The 15,256-nt window shown below is 36.4% G+C and overlaps 1 protein-coding gene across 1 annotated transcript in view; it reads left to right on the top strand.

Moving 5' to 3' along the window:
- ADGRA3 (adhesion G protein-coupled receptor A3) overlaps window positions 1-15,256 on the top strand; it is a 105,923-nt gene that overhangs the window by 17,057 nt on the left and 73,610 nt on the right. Inside the window, exon 2 of the mRNA XM_067530338.1 lies at window positions 3,695-3,766. Within this exon, the coding sequence (XP_067386439.1) occupies window positions 3,695-3,766 (72 nt within the window). The remainder of the gene's footprint in view (window positions 1-3,694; window positions 3,767-15,256) is intronic.

Here is a 15,256-nt window from a genome sequence, read left to right on the forward strand (position 1 = left end):
CATGCAGACTCTCATAAAAGCAGCATGTCTTTGGAGATGAGCCAGAATGACTGTTTGCCTCCCCAGTTTTCTGATATGCCTGCCTCAGCTCTTTGATTTTAATGCAGCACTGCTTCGAATCCCTGTTGTGGCCCTTCTCCACCACACCAGGCGATATCTTCTCCTAGATATCCAAATTTATTTTGCTGGCTTGGAGCTGATCCAGAACAGACTTTTTGCCCCACAGGCTGATGAGATCCAAGACCTCAGAGCAACTCCATGCTGGAGCATGTTTGAAGCATGCAGTCGCCATGAGCTGTTCAGCTATAAAGCTCTCTCCACACTGACCAAACAGGAAATGGGAATTTAAAATTTCCTGCGGCTTCAGGGGAGGCGCTGTTTCCTGTGCACGTGGCTGCAGTGCAGCAGAGTGCGAACGTACAGAGCGGTCACAGCAGAGCCTTGTGGGATAACTCACTGAGGTCAATTACATCTATTTACTCAATGCTCCATCTACACTGCTGCTCATTCGACCCATGCAATTTGACTTCAGCGCTACACCTCTTGCGTAGGTGATTTTATTAAGTTGAACTTCCTGCAATTTTGGTCGGTGGAACAGACCTGCACATTATGTGGTCGACGGAAGCCACATTCCGTTGACCTATGTTCACAGTGTAGACGAGGCCTTACCTTGACATCAAAGATCACTATAAAAACATGCTCAAATGGTAATTCTTTTACTCTTCCATTTTCCAGGGGTTTTATACACTCTTGCTCTTTGATATGCCTAAGCAAAAGCCAGTTTCAGGATTGGTGTATGATGCATCTCTCTCTGCTTCTGGATCTCAAAGCCCCTCTCCCAGCTGTTGAAGGACCATTTTTGTCTATCCAATCTGCTTCACCCTACCAAATTGCAAGGAATGTGATTTTCTGTTAGTCTACCTTTCAGTCAGCTTGTCTGCTCGATGAGCTTGGGGGCACTTCAACCACTCTCTTCCTGCTTCGGCTTTCTAGCTGTTGCAATAGAAGTTTTCTGCTACTTTACCCCTCCCCTCGCCTTCATTTTTGGACTCAGTGAAGAGTTCCAGATCTTGCCTCCAGTGTCATTCAGAGCTGTCCTAAACACCATCAAAGTGAAATTGATCTGATTTTTTTTTTCAGTTTCGCCACAGGCCAAGTGTTTGGAAGAGCAGCAGTGAAACTGGACAAGACTGTTCAGTTTACACTCTGCTTCAGTTTGAGATAGTTCTGAGAGGCACTGTTGAAGCTCTGCAGGTTTTGAAAAATAAACCTGCATTACTTTGCATTCTGTTCACCTTTTGGAAAGTCATCTTTGCATCACAAGGGTAGAAATTATTGAGCTAAACCTTAGATTCTTTTGAAGGGTGAGATGGCACTCATCCACTAGCTGTGGTTGAGTGGATTTTTCAATCTCTGTATTGATATGACTTCCAATGTGGCCTGGCAGGAATATTTACCAACATTATTTAAGCTTGCTTTATGTCAATATTTGTGGAAATAGCTTATCTTTTAAAGTAAATATTTTAGTAATTAAAGATAAACTTTTAAAATTAAACTAGGAAAAGAAAATATATATTTCAGGCATAATCATAGTTCTGATAAATTACAAATACTCTGCTTAAGAGCTGCAAGAGTTGTTTTGAAAACCATTTGGAAAAACAAGAATTTTGTTGCAGAACTACAAAGTAAGTTAAAATGACTTCCTAGGACTTCTTGTTCTATAGCTAATACTATGATTGGCCTTTCACACTGATAAGCATGATGTTTCCACTCCTATAGGCATGCTGTACATGATTACTTGTTATTTCTAAATCTACATATAGAAAACATTATATAGCATATAAAATCTGTATTTATATAACAAAATAAAATGAATACAAATATAGGAAAGTACCCATTTTATTCTGCCTAAAATAGCTTCATAAAGTAAAACCATTACGGGTGCATGCAGTAATATACTTTAAAAGGCACTTCCCTGACCCTCCTTCCCCATATGTTGATTTCAAAGGCTTTCCCTACTGAGTGTAATGTCACTAGCACAATGTCTGCTGCAGTATACTGCAGAACAGGAACTTGTGACTTCTGGTGAAACATGAAAAATGCGACATAAATAGTTTACAGTACAGTATATTTTAAAATTGTGTATTTTTCTTAATGTCCTTTTCAGACATCTAACGGTGTAGATTTAGAGGTTTATGAGTGAAGATGCTGTTTCATCAGGATCCAAACCTTTTATCCATTCCTTTCCTCCTCATTTCTCCCCATCCAAAAAAACCCCCAAACCAACCAACCAAAAAGCAGGAGCATATCTGTTTGAACAATACTATGTATTTCTCCAAACATCATCTCATTCTAAAACAGCACATGTCCATTTAACGCTTTTATTAGACATTTGCTGTATTTCGACTTTTAGGTCCTGAGGAGAATGTTTTTTCTATAGCCTTAGATGTTCAGAAACATAAATGTGGGACAGAACAGGTAAAAAATAATGGGTGAAAAAACGACACCACACACAGTTTTAAATACCAGATTACTGGGGAAAATAATTCAGACATAAAGAGCCTGTTAATTATTGCTTTTGAGAAAAGAGTTTCTTGAATTGCAGGGAATGCTTTACGTGGAATATTTAAAAGGTGTTTTTCTCCTAGTGTTATGAAACACGTATCCAGCTTCAAATATTGAACAAATGTAAAAATATTATTCTAAATTTCCTTCTAAAGAGTAAGCACAAGAGTTCACTGGCCAAAATCTTAATTGTCCTATAACATAAAGGTGATGTGGAATAGAAATGTAACCATCTAACATGATCTAACAAATCTCTATTTTTGTGTCTGAGTAATAAACTACAGTGGTAAGACCATTTCCACCCCCCCTCCTTCTGTCAGATGTGCGTATATGTATAAATACCTATTAATGTGGTATCTAAGCCCTGACTACATTTATATAGCCACATGGAAAACTTTGTTAGTTAAGAATTAAGATTGCGAAGCACTAACCCAAGGTACATATCTCATTACATGCATCTTTTTAAAATGGAAATAACCAGTAAGGTTTATTATCTGATTCTGACACCAGTTTGTGTGTGTGTATATGTGTATGTTTTAAATTTGGAATTTTCTTTCTTAGCAATACTCAAATGACCTTATCTCTGTCCTATAATGATACCCTGACAAACAAAATTCTGTGACAACCTTATCCATCCACAAAAAACAGTTTAGTCTCATTGCGGACCACAAACACTGAAATATTTTACTATTAATCATACATTTGTTGAGCAAATGCTGCCTATTTCATAGCCATACACAGTCCACAGGAAGACATACTGTACTTTATAAATTCTTAATTGTACAAGCTACTGTCAGAAAGTCTTAATATGTCCATGTTTACAATCTTTGATAATGTACTCTTGCCCAACACTTCATATTTCATTCATCTTCTCAACTTGTAAGTGCTTCAGATCAGGGCATCTAGCCCTGGGGACCCCACTGCTTCTTGGTGCTTACAGGAACTATTATAATATATTTAATAAATAGTATAAAGGTATTATACAGAAAGAAAAACTTACTGTATTTTGATACAAAGACAATCTTTTTAAAAAGAAATAATTATTTTCATAGTACTTAAAACAAAGAACAAAATACAGCAAATGTTTTAATTAGGGTTCTAACATCTTTTGTTTTGTTTCTATATGCAGGATTCTGAGCAACAATAAAATATCAGAGTTGAAGAATGGTTCCTTTTCTGGATTAAGCTTTCTTGAAAGATTGTAAGTACTTCTTTTTAAAAGTAATTGTAATTTACCACTACATTTTTTTGTGCATTTTAAGTATCACATACATTGTTTTGTTTTGTACATGTATCTCCTTTAAATAGGATCTTCAGTAGTGGGAAGTATGTAACCACGTCTGCTTCAGTATAAGAATTATTTGATATCTGAGCAATCAGTGTATTTAATAGAGCGTCTTTTTGTCTATGAAAGTTAAACAACACTATCAGTTACTACAGAGAGAGTTTTGAAAAAGCCATTTTCTGAGACTTGGGGGGAGGGGAATAAGAAAGTGCAGAAAACTGTATAGTGCCATAGGCGTGCATGGCACTTTATAGAAAATGACTAGAAGAGTCACAACTGCATAGCGATAATTTCATTCTGAGGTGGTGCTGGGGCAAGCTCTTTGGGATGTTATTTAGATTTCAATATTGTGACATTGAGATTGCTTTATTGTTCCTCTTTCTGGCAATCCTAATCTGAAAGGGCAAAAAGGCAAGTGTGGCTAAGGGCAGGCTAAGAATAATATGTGTATGTACTTGTTTGAGAACAAGTGTGGCACTTCATAACATAAAGAGGAGGAGAAATTAAGTTCTTTTTGAAGGAGAGACAGGTCTGGATGGGAGTGTACACTTTTTTCTGCAGCCTGAAATTTCTCTCTCCCCTATAGGTTTACTAGCAGCATGTACAAGTTCCCTTTGGGAGTGTTCATTGCTTTACAAACTTCATATATCATTAATAAAATGAACAAAACCGGCCCCAAAGACCTCCGCTTGTGACCGGTTGCCAGCTAGACATGGAGCCATTGATCACTACTCGCCCTATGCCCCAGCCAGTTCACTATCCATTTTATAGTCCATTCATCCAACCCATACTTCCTTGGGATACTGTGAGAAACCGTATCAAAGCGCAAGGTATATCACATTAGCTGATAAGAATACTGTGAGAAACCGTATCAAAAGCTTTGCTAAAGTCAAGGTATATCACATCCACCGCCTTCCCCACATCCACAGAACCAGTCACCTCATCATAGAAAGCAATCAGGTTGGTCAGGCATGACTTTCCCTTGGTGAATCCGTGTTGAACCTTCCTCTCTTCCAAGTGCCTTAAAATGGATTCCTTAAGGACCTGCTCCATGATCTTTCCAGGGATTGAGGTGAGGCTGACCGGTCTGTATATGCACTATAACTTCCTGGAAAGAACATCAGGATGATCTATAGCACCCAAAGGTGGTGGTTCCTTCTTTTCTTCCTCCTCCCACTCTCCTCTGGGTCCCCTCTTCTCCGATTCCCATTTCCTCTCTTCCTTCTAGATGTTGCTGTGTCACCTACAGGTTAAGAGGAAGCACTTCTGCTCCTGTTTCAGTACAATGTTTCCTTTTTCTCTTATGGATGAAGCTGATGTTGTTTAATTCAAGACAGGAAAGCTAGTTAGTGGATGTTCAGGGTTGGCAGAGTATTTTTCATAAGGAAGAGCAATAGAAGAAACGTTGGAAGTGTATGGATCTTTCTGTGCTGACTGATTAGGAAAGTAGCCAATCCCACCTCCTTATCTTAGCATCAAAGGACTATTGGTTTCAGGTAAACTTTAAAAAATCTAATTCCAAACTTTAAAAAAATACAGATGATAAAAATATTAGAGAGTGAACAAAGGGAAGATTGAATTTGTGGTATTGCTCACAGTAAGCACATGAATTGAACTTTCTTTATAGCTGGCTAGGTAATGGGATATGACTAAGTTTGCTCAGAAACCAAGAATTGTGGGAAGTGTAGTTTATCAAAAATGGTCTATTTTGTTGCTTAAAGCCTTGTGTAAGCTAGAGAAATCTTTCAAAAGAAAAAAACAATTTCCAACAATGCTAACTCTGGTTCACCTCCAATGGTGTTAGCAACATTGGGAGTTCTAATGTAGACAGTCCAATGGCTGCTGACAGTGTTGTAAGCTGTTGTAAGACATGTTGTAATCATGTCATTATAACTCTGTTCACTGTTTAACAGTGTTTAAAACATTGGCAACTGATATCCCGTCTACATTAGGACTCTCTATATTTGTAATACCAGAGGACCATGGAAGCTTTTGCAAAATTTCCCTAGCTTAAACTTCAAAAATGTACCAGTTCTGTTAACCAGGAAGTAAGTGGTAGCTCATCCATTTAAAAAAAAAAAAAAAAAAAGTGCATGGAGTTCAAAATATATTGGCAACTGGTAGATGTAACTTGGCTGTAGACAAGAAAATCCAAATAGAGACTTGTAGTGTTGTCTTTGGAAGGAGAGAACAGAGAACAAAAGAATATCTGGAAAAGTGAAGGTTTACTTCAAAGGACAAAGCATCTGTAACTGCCCAACTGTAATGAGACAGAATAAATACTTGGCTAAAAAGTCTGGAAGTAAGGTAAAATCTTGGTTCCACTGAAGTCATTGGCAGAACTCCCATTGACTTCAGTGCGGCCAGGATTTCACCCCAAATATTTTGTCTTCCAGAACACTGGTGCATGATGCCTGTTAGCTTAATTGAGGAGTGTTGTATTGAATAGAATTAAAAATATGTGTACAAAATAGAACTATTTTGGCAGTGGTTATAAAAAATACAAAAACAGGAAAGGGTTAAATTAGAAATAGGTAGTAGTTATTAACTATTTTTGAAAGGTTTGAAATAACCAGGCTATGAATTTTGTTAGATGGTGGATATTTGTAATCATATTACTGTTAGCCTCATACTCCTTCCCGCTTCCTTCCTATTATTGGTTACACTCACTTCTTAAATATTTTCTTAGTTTCTGCCTTCAAGAGCCTGCAGATGAGTTAACGTCTTTCCCACATGGTTTGTACAATACATGGTGGTACATCCCTGGGTCCTGATTGAAGTGTTACCCTAGCATACATTATATTAATGATGAAGTGGTGGGTACAGAAACAAAATTGCTATGTTATGTCAACTTATCATTTTGTAGAAAGGGAAAAAAAGATCACACTTCTGCTCTATGTAGGTTCTTATACCACACTCATCACCATAGTATCTGAGCGTCTTCCAGTCATGCATTAAGTGTTGTGATAAACATCCAAACATCTATCGTGTGGTTTGTTCTTTTTCTTATCCTCTTCCTGTGGGTGGGAATTGTGTCTGTAGTAGAGTGTTTTTGTGCTGGTAGGATTTTTTTTAGTGATGCATATTTTTTGGTATGGTTTCATCTTTTGTACATGCTGTTATGTGTTTGTTAGATAAACTAATACTTGAGTAATTGGTTATCAAGACTTAATCTTTCCTTTACAATGAAGCTCACTAATATAATATATAATTTTCATTAATGGCTATCAGAACCCAGAGTAACCTCTGGAAATATTTCTGTCTAAAGACCTTTTATTGTTAATATTTTTTGGATCATCGCATCTGAAACCTGTTAGGTTTGTATATTCCTGCAATCTATGATGTGAACTTGATACAGAAGTTACAGCCATATCAATGAAATCAAATAATCTTGTTTAGCAAATTTAAATTAGTACTTTGCAACTTTGTACTTAAAGCTGCTCTTTGTCCCTCTGGGGATGGTGGTAGGAGCTGGCACTATAATAGTACCTTACCCCTGCCTAACCAAACCTCACGTTTTTCTCTGTTTTTTCTGTTTATCATTGATCTGGGAAGTACTTGCTCATGATTGACAGAGGCTGAGGAAAAGGTGAAGTACTTACTACACTCTCCCTGAAAGGGAGCAGGGTTGAAACAGGTTGAACCATGGCATACAAGTTCCTAGTTTGGGGGTGAACTACTCTTACAAAACTTGGGAGGAAAAAATCAGCCAAGTTATATTGCATTTTTATTTTAATTTATCAGTTTGCTCCAGGTTCATCTTTTGATGCCTCAGTCTGTGACAATGCCTTATCTTTATTATAAAAAAATGAACAGATTATTTGATTCATTTCGAAACGCAGACATCAAGTGAGAATCATGTTATATTATGCCCTAGGTAGATATTTCAGTTCTCTGTTAATAATTTTGTGTGTGTATAAGTTGCTAAGTGATTTGTGATAGTACAAAACTTAAGTAATGCATTACTTCAGAAACAAATGGTAGCAAATTTTTTACCAAAATAAAGAGCTCTATTTTATTTGAGTGAAATGTTCATACAGTAGACTTATGTACTTCTGTCATGACAACAGTGCTATTTCCTACAAGAAGATTAGATGTAAATAATTACTTAACTTACAAAAATTATCTCTCTTATCTTATCTTCATTACCAAAAATAATAATTGTAAGCTTTAAAACTGTATGTTTAACAAAATTCAGTTTCTGTTGACTTTATGAATGATGACATAATACACCTAATTTTCTATAATGTTTAGTAACTAAAATAGGTAGTCCTATGTTGCTAGTACTTGGAAAAATATAATTAATATGTATATGATTGCTGGAGTTTTTGATACAAATACATTACAATTTATGTGTTCAGGTTGGGAGCAATGGGTTCTCTTCCAACCAGTTTTTAAGAAAAGGGGGAAAAGTCTTTTTAGCCAGCAGTGACTGAAGTTCACCTCTGGCAGGACCTACAGCCAGGGGGCTTAAAAACACACCCTGCCCCCCATTCAAGAATAAATGAAAACTACTGTTTCTGATTTTATGAGAATGAAGGAGGTAGCTTTGTTTTTATGTTTAGGTAGGTAAGGAGTTCAGTGAAGATATTAAATAGCAAGAGAAGGTTTTAGTGGAACTTTGAGTGTTGTGATTGTTTGTGAGTTATAATTGGTGGGTAGGGTCTTCCTATTGTTTATAGGTAAGTGAACAGTTATTTGTGGGGATTCTTTTCCCCTGTCTTTCTGAATAGGCATTAACTCATCTTTTTGTGGGGAGCAAATGTTCTTTTCATATTTTAGTTTCTCTAGCTGGAGGAGGGTTGGGGGTGAAGACTAATTGTGAGGTGCCATGTGGGGGGAGTGATGGATTTTTTTCATTTGAGGATATTTTTAGAGTTGGTTGGAAATGGGATGCGTTGAGGTTTTCTACTTCTGTTTCTTGCCTAAATGCATTTTTTTGGGTAGAGGAGCTACTTTTAAAATATTCATAACATATATGTCTTGCCCTACTGGTTCATAATTATGCATCCAATTGCAAAAGCTGTACTCCTTCAGTAGCCAAGGTCAAAGCCAATGGCCAGGCTTCTGTAGTCACTTTGCTCTAAGGGCATGCCTACACTCCTGATAGTAGCATGTAGAGTATGTGTAGCTACACACCACAGTGAAAAGCAGGCTGTATCCATATTGTGGTGTGTAACTACACATGGCAGTGAAAAGCGGTGGCAGTGCGGAAAGGCTGTAGCAAAAGGGAGCTGTTGGAGACTTTCCCCTCTGCATACCTGCTCTTGGAATTTTTTCCTGCAGTGTAGGCAGGGGAAACATTGCTTAGGCATGTAAAGAGCTGTGTAGGGTATTTATCCTAGGGGTTGGGCGTGTTTTTACTCTTCTTGCCCTAGCTGTGCCTCATGGTGTTCATACCTGTGCTTGGTACAGGGGCACATGATATATGTATTCTACATGATGTTATAAGGAGAGTACAGTGTAGACATACCCTCAGTGCCTGGAGGACCTGTTTTAATAGACTGTCCTCAAGTTATTTGACTCTTGAGTTTTAGAACTTTTTCAGGGAGAATGCAGTACATCTGGTAGAACACTTGATCAATGGGTGTATAGGACATTATACTACAGCAGAACCCCTTTTATCCGAACTAATTGGAACTGGGGCCAGATCAGATAATCCAAAATCTGGATAAACCGGAGAATGGGAAAGTGCAATGCTGCAGTGCCATCTAGCAGCCACAGGAGAGGTTGTCCTTTCTGGAACTGTGCATAAGTTGTCCAGTTTAACATGGAGAGTTTAACATGGAGAGATAATGGAGGGTTAGATAAACGGGATTCTACTGTATTTGTTATTGATATGGTGACTCCTAAATAGTCTCTCTGTTTTCACTATACTTACAGGTCACTTTAATATGCAGATGGCCTGTAATGGATGAACTATAAATGGAGACTAGCCCAGAGTGTGCTGGCAGATGACAGGCTCCGAACTTGAATAATTTTGACCATAAAAAACTTCTTGAAATCATATACTGTGACTGAAAGAGGCCAAGAGGTTTTTCTCTTCCTCTGTCATAGATTCTCTGAAGTGCATATCCACAGTAGTGTTCTATGTGGTGCAGGCTGAACCTGGATTACCTACCTTTACATTTTCTTGATGTTTCTTGGATTAGATTTTTCAAGATGCTTTGATTATAATCTCACCCATGGAATAACTTGATGCACTGATGAACTTTGTCAGTTGAAGTATAGAGTAAGGAGTAGGGGACCAGATAGCAAGTAACCTAAGTCACACTTGATTGCTTCAAGAACAAGGAGTTCAAGAAAGCCTATACAGTATTATTGTGAAAAGCCAACAGACCCTTTTTGGCTATAGTGCATGCTAAATCTCTGTCTGCAGATCTATCCAGGATTTTGAGTTGACTAGTCATACCAGGCTGTTTGCCCAAATGCCATCTGCTATTCTCCTCTGTTCCGCCGACAGGGTCACCAGAATCTGTAATGGGTTCAGTCATTGTTTTTAAATAGCTAAATGTCTTCATTTTGCAAAATTCTAAATTTTCTGTACATTAAGTGTACAGAATGCTAGAGACACTGAGGTTACTATATTTTAGGCAAACTGTTACTGCTACTTATCTTAGGCAAAACTGAAGACTGACCACCATGAAATCGGTTTTTTTTAGTTGATCCTGGCTTTAGCCTCTCACGAAACAACTGCTCTATATCCCTGAAGCAAGCGATAGTCTGTATTCAAGGAATCACTGTTAGATGCTAACAGTCTTGCTAAGTACTGTTCTACCTCCAATTTCCCATTCCGGGGCAAGGTTTTTTAAAGTGCTGGTGTCCCATCTTCCACAGCATTTGATTTTGCCCCATCTTCCTCAAAATATACCACTACTGGCTACCTACTAAATTTGTGATTTGAATCCTATATTATGACAAGGGCCTTGGAAATGTGTAATGAAAGCAGAGCTACAAGCTATATTGGAGATGCCCATGTAAAATAATTTATCCATAGCTATTTGAAAGCAGTGGGGATGGACTGGCCTCCTTTATTTAATGACCAAGCATATTTTCATAGTATTCAAATATTTTCCCCTCTGAATAGTCATTTCTGCATTAACATCCAAATAGGCCATGGAGGGTTGTTTGCCTGTGTGTTATCTGTGATCATCATCGTAGTGTTCCACTTCAGGCTGAGACAAGCAGCTAATTTTAATAATAGTTTAAAGATCTTGGGTACATATAAATCTGTACATATAAGTAGCATATAAATAGTAGCATCATAGTAGCAATAAAAAAAAAATTTGCATTGGAAAAGTGTTTTGAGAGACGCACATCAGAATCACTTTCAAATAGATGCTTGGTTTGAATGAAACTATTGAAAATGAGAATTCCAAATTCATAGATTTAAAAAAGTGGAGTTTCAGCAATGAAGAAAGTACTATGCAGTCAAGATCCAAAAGGATTTGGATTATTTAGATGGTAAACAAAATTCAAGCATAACTACTTCACCTTTCACTAAGGTACCATGTTAGGAAATAAATACTAAATGAGCTATCAACTTCTTAGAAAATATTTTAAGGATTACTGCAGAAAAATTAGTAGAACAATTGGCCTACTGCACAGCTGCAATTAAGAAAAAAAGTCAAATATGATAATAGAATGTATTAGCAAGGGGTAGACTACAAAACAAGGTAATATGATTTTTCCCTTCTAGAATGCTTTGGTCAGTACTGGTGCCTAACCCCCTTGAAATGGGAAAGATATATCATATTTTAAGAGATAGTAGATATAAAGAATGTATATAAAGATTTGAACAAATGCAGTGGGTTCTAACTGGAAAAGAGAAGCTTCAAAGTACATTACTGATGTTTTCAAAATTATGGAAGGTACTGATAAAGATAAATAGCTCAGGCTTGTTCAAGCTTCAAAAGATGGGAAATAAAACCTTGATGAAAGTTAGGGAACTAGGAGTTAAAAGGAAACCTACTAGAATAGTTTCATGAGAAGGATAATAAAAATACAGAGCAAGCCATAGTACTGTTGAAGACAGTTAAATCAAAGAATAGTGTCTTATCCAGTGAGAAATAATTCAGGCAAACTCAAATCACGGGCAGTACAGAAACTTTTTTGTAGCCTTCAATAAAAAATTTTGTGCCAAAACTACTTGCATTACGTACAGTGTAAGTACTGGCAGATCTTTCTCAGAATTTATTATGAATTCTGCTCCACTCTGGATTTATTTAGTTCCAGCAGGGCTCCCTATTGGGAACTTTACTGTGATATAAATGAGTTCAAGAAATGCCTAGATTTCTTTTTGGATAGAAGGGGAACAGAAAGTATATAATGGAAAAAGTAAAAAGTGAATTTTTACTTCTTTTATACTAAAAAGTTACAGGCATATTGGATTGGGTCTTTCCTTATTTCTAAAATTGGTTTATTTTTCAACTAGTTTGATGAGAGATCATATGGTCCTCATTAAGGGGATTTGTATTACTGTCTTTTTATTTTAATATTTGCATTTAATACAGATTGACATACAAGGTATTTTCATAATATGAGTTATTGAACTTTTTTTTTAACAGTACAGTAGTGATCACCTTTTTTAAAAAAAATTGTGAGTTGCCTCGGTAATGCCTTAAATTACTTACCTGTAATTTTGCAAAAACAGGTTATTTCACCATAGTAAGTATATAGAGTAATACAAATACTGAGGTTACCGTATCTATATTTAAGGCAATTGGCAAGTTTTTTAGGAGTGACCACTGTAACACAGCTTTGTTAGCTGATCCTTGCTTTATTGCAGGGTGGATAAAAATGATTTTAAAAAAATTAAAATTGGATTTTTTAATTTAAATCCGATTTTAAAATTTTTTTAAAAATCATCAATAAAATACTAAATTTCTCTCTTGTTTAAAAAATAACAGTTACAATTAAATCTCATCACAAACATGCTAAAACTACATTTACTGTCTCATAAAAATGAATTAATGGCTCTAGTCTGTCCAGCATAACTGCCAGCTCTTGCTTCTTGAAAGTCCTGGGCTTTCAGTTTCTGTTTCTCAGCAAAGAAAGACACAGGCTAGATAGGATTGTTGTTCTGTGCTTATGTGGTGGTGGAACTGGGCCAAGCAAGGCAGAGGAGTTAGTTAAGACACTGTCTTAAAAACAGAGAGACAAAGGACAGAGGCAGAGAAGAAAGGAACAGTGGAGTGGACGGGAAAGAAAAAGGGAAGACATTATTCAGTACACACACAGCTTCCTATATTCCCCCAAACTTTTGCCACAGAAAAACTGTCATGGCTTCTGGGCATAAGAGAGACCCTATCTGGGAATTTTTTAAGGAAATTCCTTACCTGGGTAAAAAGGAAAACATGTCAAGTGTAAGCAGTGCAAGAAGGTGATGCAGGGCCTAGTTGCAAGAATGAAACATCATAATGAAAACTGCTTATTGGGAGAAAATGATGTGGCTGAAGATGTGGATATGTCTGAAGAACCATGTATATCAACCGATTAGTAACTTAAATAATTCACTTTGCAATGCATCATTCCTCAAGACTCTCTCTATGCCTTTTAGTATAAGTGTGATTTCAACTGTCATGTGTGCAGCTTTGTCACAGACAATGCTGCAAACATGGCAAAGAAGAGAAGATACTTAGAAGAAGAAATGGAAGGATGTTCCTTAATAAGATATGGCTGCAGTGCCCATTTAATGCATCTTTTAGCCAAAGACTTAAGTAAATCTCTCCAGGAATAAAAGGATATGTTGTTGATGTCGCAAAATTCTTCCGTAACAACCATTTTGCTTCAGCTTCACTGAAGAGAGCAGGAGGATCCAAACTAATTCTCCCTCAAGATATTTGATGGAATTCTGTGGTTGATTTGAGCAATTTATTAAGAACTGGCCTATTCTCATAAACGTTGTGAAGAAAACCATGATAAAATAGATGGAAATATCACATCCAGAGTATCTAATACTGGATTAAAGAGGAATGTAGAGGACATGCTCAGTATACTGAAGCCTATATCCATAGCCTTAAACAAAGTTCAGAGAAATTGTTGCTTCATTGCTGATGCTGTCGAAATTTGGAAGGCACTTCAAGAGACATTGAAGAAAGAAATATCTCACCAGAAAGTTAAACTGCAGGCAGTAAAGAAGCAAATGGATCAAGCACTAATTCCACCTCATTTTCTTGCTAACATTCTCGTCCCCAGATGTAAAGCTTGACACAGGTAATGAGTATTATGTACTATTTCCTAAATTAATAAAAATCAAGTTATCTAAAATATTACACAAAGTATATCCTCCTAGATGTTATAAAATGCTGTATTGAGTTGTAAATTAACATGTTTTAGTGATCAGATTTGCACCATTGTTTAAGAAATATGTGAAGACGTATTAGTGGGAAACTTGATTTAAATCACTGATTTAAATCACCTTTATTTAAATCAATCCACCCTGCTTTATTGTAGCAGTATTTCTAATAGTGACACTGAATTCCCAGTCTGTTGTGGCAGGGGGAGCAGATATGTTGATGGACCAAAGTCTAAGGTATTTGCAACATTGCTTTATCTTAGGAACTGTTCTTAATAGAGCGCTACAGGAGTGTTTGACTGTATTTATTTTTAAATTAATTTAGTTTAGTAAACAGTTTATATAAAGATAACAAGTGCATCATACTGGCTGAACTTTATTCACGAGAAATAATTTAAAAGTGGTGATAAGTTGCTTCATTTGTTGTTGTTAAGATTGTAAATGTATGTGTCAACAGAATTGCTAGTAGGAAAAAAGCAACATCTTCTGACAAGATTCTTTATCCTCCTCAGAATGGTTCTAATGTGGTTTCTCAATTTGCTTACCACTTATATCTTTATTTAGAAACTGCTTTTGAACCTGGAGGTCGGGACAGTTTCACCGGCTGTATGTGTATTCAGCGTCTTTCAGGAATGCTGAAGAGCTGCCAGAGATAACTTCTGTATATCACACTTTTAAAGAGCTCAAAATTAACTCAGTACTGACAGCTAATTTATAAGAAATTTTTTTAGACTAATTAACTGCTCTGTTGACTCATAAAAGGTTTTAAATTGTTTATTTTAAGGCACTCATGTAGTTTAAGTCCAAAGTTAAGGTTTTGCTTTTTTTTAAGTGCACACCTAATCAATAGAATTCTAGTCAATATTCATGAATTTAAAAATCTGAAAGGTGTTCATTTTTTTTCAGGGGGATTTAAACAGTTTTCTGTAGTATTTGTAGCCCAAACATCACAGCATTGCAATTGCATGAGAACCACAAAGTAAAGCTGACTATAACTAAAGTTAAACTAATCTGTTGTCTAAACTGCTTGTAATACAAAAAATAAATAGCATAAGTATGTAAAATAAGTAAAATAGTTTTCTTTAAATTATTTCAGCTCTAGTAATTGT

Source organism: Emydura macquarii, unplaced genomic scaffold, assembly GCF_026122565.2.
Source record: "Emydura macquarii macquarii isolate MOO-44397 ecotype Brisbane River unplaced genomic scaffold, CSIRO-AGI_Emac_v2 contig_3062, whole genome shotgun sequence".
Classification (NCBI taxonomy): domain Eukaryota; kingdom Metazoa; phylum Chordata; order Testudines; family Chelidae; genus Emydura; species Emydura macquarii.